This window comes from Pteropus vampyrus, unplaced genomic scaffold, assembly GCF_000151845.1.
Source record: "Pteropus vampyrus isolate Shadow unplaced genomic scaffold, Pvam_2.0 Scaffold11117, whole genome shotgun sequence".
Classification (NCBI taxonomy): domain Eukaryota; kingdom Metazoa; phylum Chordata; class Mammalia; order Chiroptera; family Pteropodidae; genus Pteropus; species Pteropus vampyrus.
The window spans coordinates 2,351-4,737 of record NW_011899898.1 but is presented as its reverse complement, the minus strand read 5'-3'; the positions used below and the strand labels follow the sequence as shown (position 1 = coordinate 4,737).

At 45.8% G+C, this 2,387-nt stretch overlaps 1 protein-coding gene across 2 annotated transcripts in view; it reads right to left on the bottom strand.

Moving 5' to 3' along the window:
* Positions 1 to 16: 16 nt before the first annotated feature.
* LOC105310761 (WD repeat-containing protein 91-like) overlaps positions 17 to 2,387 on the bottom strand; it is a 4,696-nt gene continuing 2,325 nt past the window's right edge. Inside the window, exons 2-3 of one of the 2 annotated variants that reach the window (XM_011386875.2) lie at positions 1,595 to 1,774; positions 17 to 1,025 (exon numbers count right to left, since the gene is read on the bottom strand). In XM_011386875.2, coding sequence (XP_011385177.1) covers positions 741 to 1,025; positions 1,595 to 1,774 — 465 coding nt within the window. In that variant the 3' untranslated portion in view covers positions 17 to 740. The remainder of the gene's footprint in view (positions 1,026 to 1,594; positions 1,775 to 2,387) is intronic. The other variant, XM_023526840.1, reaches the window with a different exon arrangement.

Here is a 2,387-nt window from a genome sequence, read left to right as displayed (position 1 = left end):
ACCCTTCCTCCCTCCAACAGATGTGACAGATGTTCCTCCCAGAGGCCAAAACGGCCGCCTGGCCTGTGGGTGAGCCTCCACAGTGCCCCATTTATCAGTGACTCACCAGGCAGCCCCATTCAAACCAGACTCCCTGCACCTCCCCTAGAATTCCAGCCTAGAGAGCACGAACAACAACGGATGATGTCTCCGGCCTTGGGATCTCAGGCTTTCCGTGACAAAATGGTCAGTGTGGTAGGCTGTAAATTATTTACACTCTTTCTCTTTTAAATAACCACACATACATTCTTACAGCTGCTGTTTTCTGGCAAGCTGAGGAACACTGAGGTCACTGCTAGAGAGAGCGACCCAAATACTAACACAGGGAGGAAGTTCCTGCCCAAGAAGCGTTCTCACCTGCTACAAAATACCAGCAAAGGCAAGTGATATCCTGGGGGACACAGAGGAAGTGCTTTCAAAGATGGCTGCTTTCACTAAGAAGCAACTGCCTACCAAGCCCTGTTATCTACTGAGAGGACCTCAGCCCTATCTGAGGGCTCCTCTCAGAGCCTAGCACCAGCACCCCACTGCTACTACGATCCCCACACCCATGCATGTCAGCTATTACTTCAGCAACAGAGCATCAGAACTACGATTTATGGTTCCCTGGCCTGCTGACAAAAATAACCACAATCTGTCCAGCCCCCTTCACATGATACATGACAATGAGCTTTGGGCATTTTGTAGAAAAAATGATTGCATCAAGAGCAGTGGCCACTGATCACGCTGTCTGGATGCCTCGGACTGGGCCCACAGCCCCAGGCAGCTGAAAGGATATGCATGCACTGAAAGAGGACACTCAGGAAGTTGTGCAGGGACACAATGAAGGTGTCGGCCCACTGTCGAGAAAAGTAGGTAGCAAAGGTGGGGTTGGTGTCTGGGGATGGCAGGAAGGGCAGGATAAACCAATCCTTCCACTCGGCCTGGTTCTGGAGCTCCGTGGCTTGCTTTGCAAAGAACTCCTGAGCCTTGTCATTTCTGTTTGTCTGCCAAGACACAGAGGAGGTAGCAAAGACGGGAGAGACACAGAAGTCCAGAGGTAAGATTCTTCATCACTGCACAACAGAGAGAGCCTTTGGCTATCAATCAGCCTGAGAGGTAAGTGGCCAAACATGATCTACAAACTCCATAAAATAAAGGAAATCATCAGTCTTTTCTCAAGTTCCTTGTGATTTCCAAGAAGCTGGATTAAACTGAAGTCCTGGTGAAAAATGCAATTCTAAAAATTAATTTCTAGTTGATTGTCAAATAATCTAAGTGACTTATTTCCCCAGGTCAACTATAATATTTATTATTCAAACTTTAATCCAGCTACTTATGTTCTTTAAAACACCACTCAGGTTTGTGTGCTTAAAACAAGAGGGGAAACAGGAATGAGGAAGAAAAGTCAGATGACCTGCAGATGAGAAAGGGAAAAAAAAAGTAGGAAAACAGTAAAAAATAATTTGCACTGTTGACTGTTCCACCCTTTCCAAGAGTAACAAAGAAAGAAAAGAAAATCTATTTCTGAATCAAAGAACTCTCTCCATCAAGGAAACCCTGAATGAACAAGCACCTGGATTGTGTAGACGAGATAAAAGCGGAACAGGCTGGTTTTCAGCTTGTTGATGGTGGGTCTATACATATCCTCCAAGCGGCTGAAGAGCCGGCGCTCCAGGTAGTTCCAGTAATCCCGCAGGGCAGCCAAGTCATATACCTGCATTAACTGCTGCAGCTGGTCCACAATCTTGTCCACCTGGTGAGGGGAAGAAGCGATGGAAGAGGTGGTGAAGGACAGAAGGGAATTCTCCGTTCACGCCACGGTTAATGCAGCTTTTTCCTCTTACTGGGGCTTCTGGGTGTTAAAATTTTTTTTTTGTAAGTTAGCAATCTATAAGACTTTCAAAATATATTAATGTAATAGCTTTTAAGTTATTTTCTCATGTTAGATATGCTGATCCTCTAGCAAGCGTGGAAATTTCAGGTGTAAAAATGCTGACTCAGGAAGCAGGAGATCTGGATCCAGTCTTGGATCTGCCTCTGACTTCCTCAACCAACTTGGCAATGGGAGACCAGACTTTAACTGTCTGGTCTTAGTTGCCTAAGATTCCAAAAAATAAAAAAAAAAGAGAAAGCAAGGACAATCTCCTCTCAGCCCCACCATCCCAGGATTTCAAGGCTCATGGTGAGGTGCACTGACTCCTTCAAGTCACTCAAGCACCACCAAAGCCCTTAAAGCTGCTCAGAGTGTCAGCCAAAGAAGTCACCTCCTCGTGAGGAGCAATCACACCAGACTACACAATTTTCAAAAGGTTTGGGATACCGATACCAATCCTACACTCCCATTTTACAGATCAGGACACTGAGGT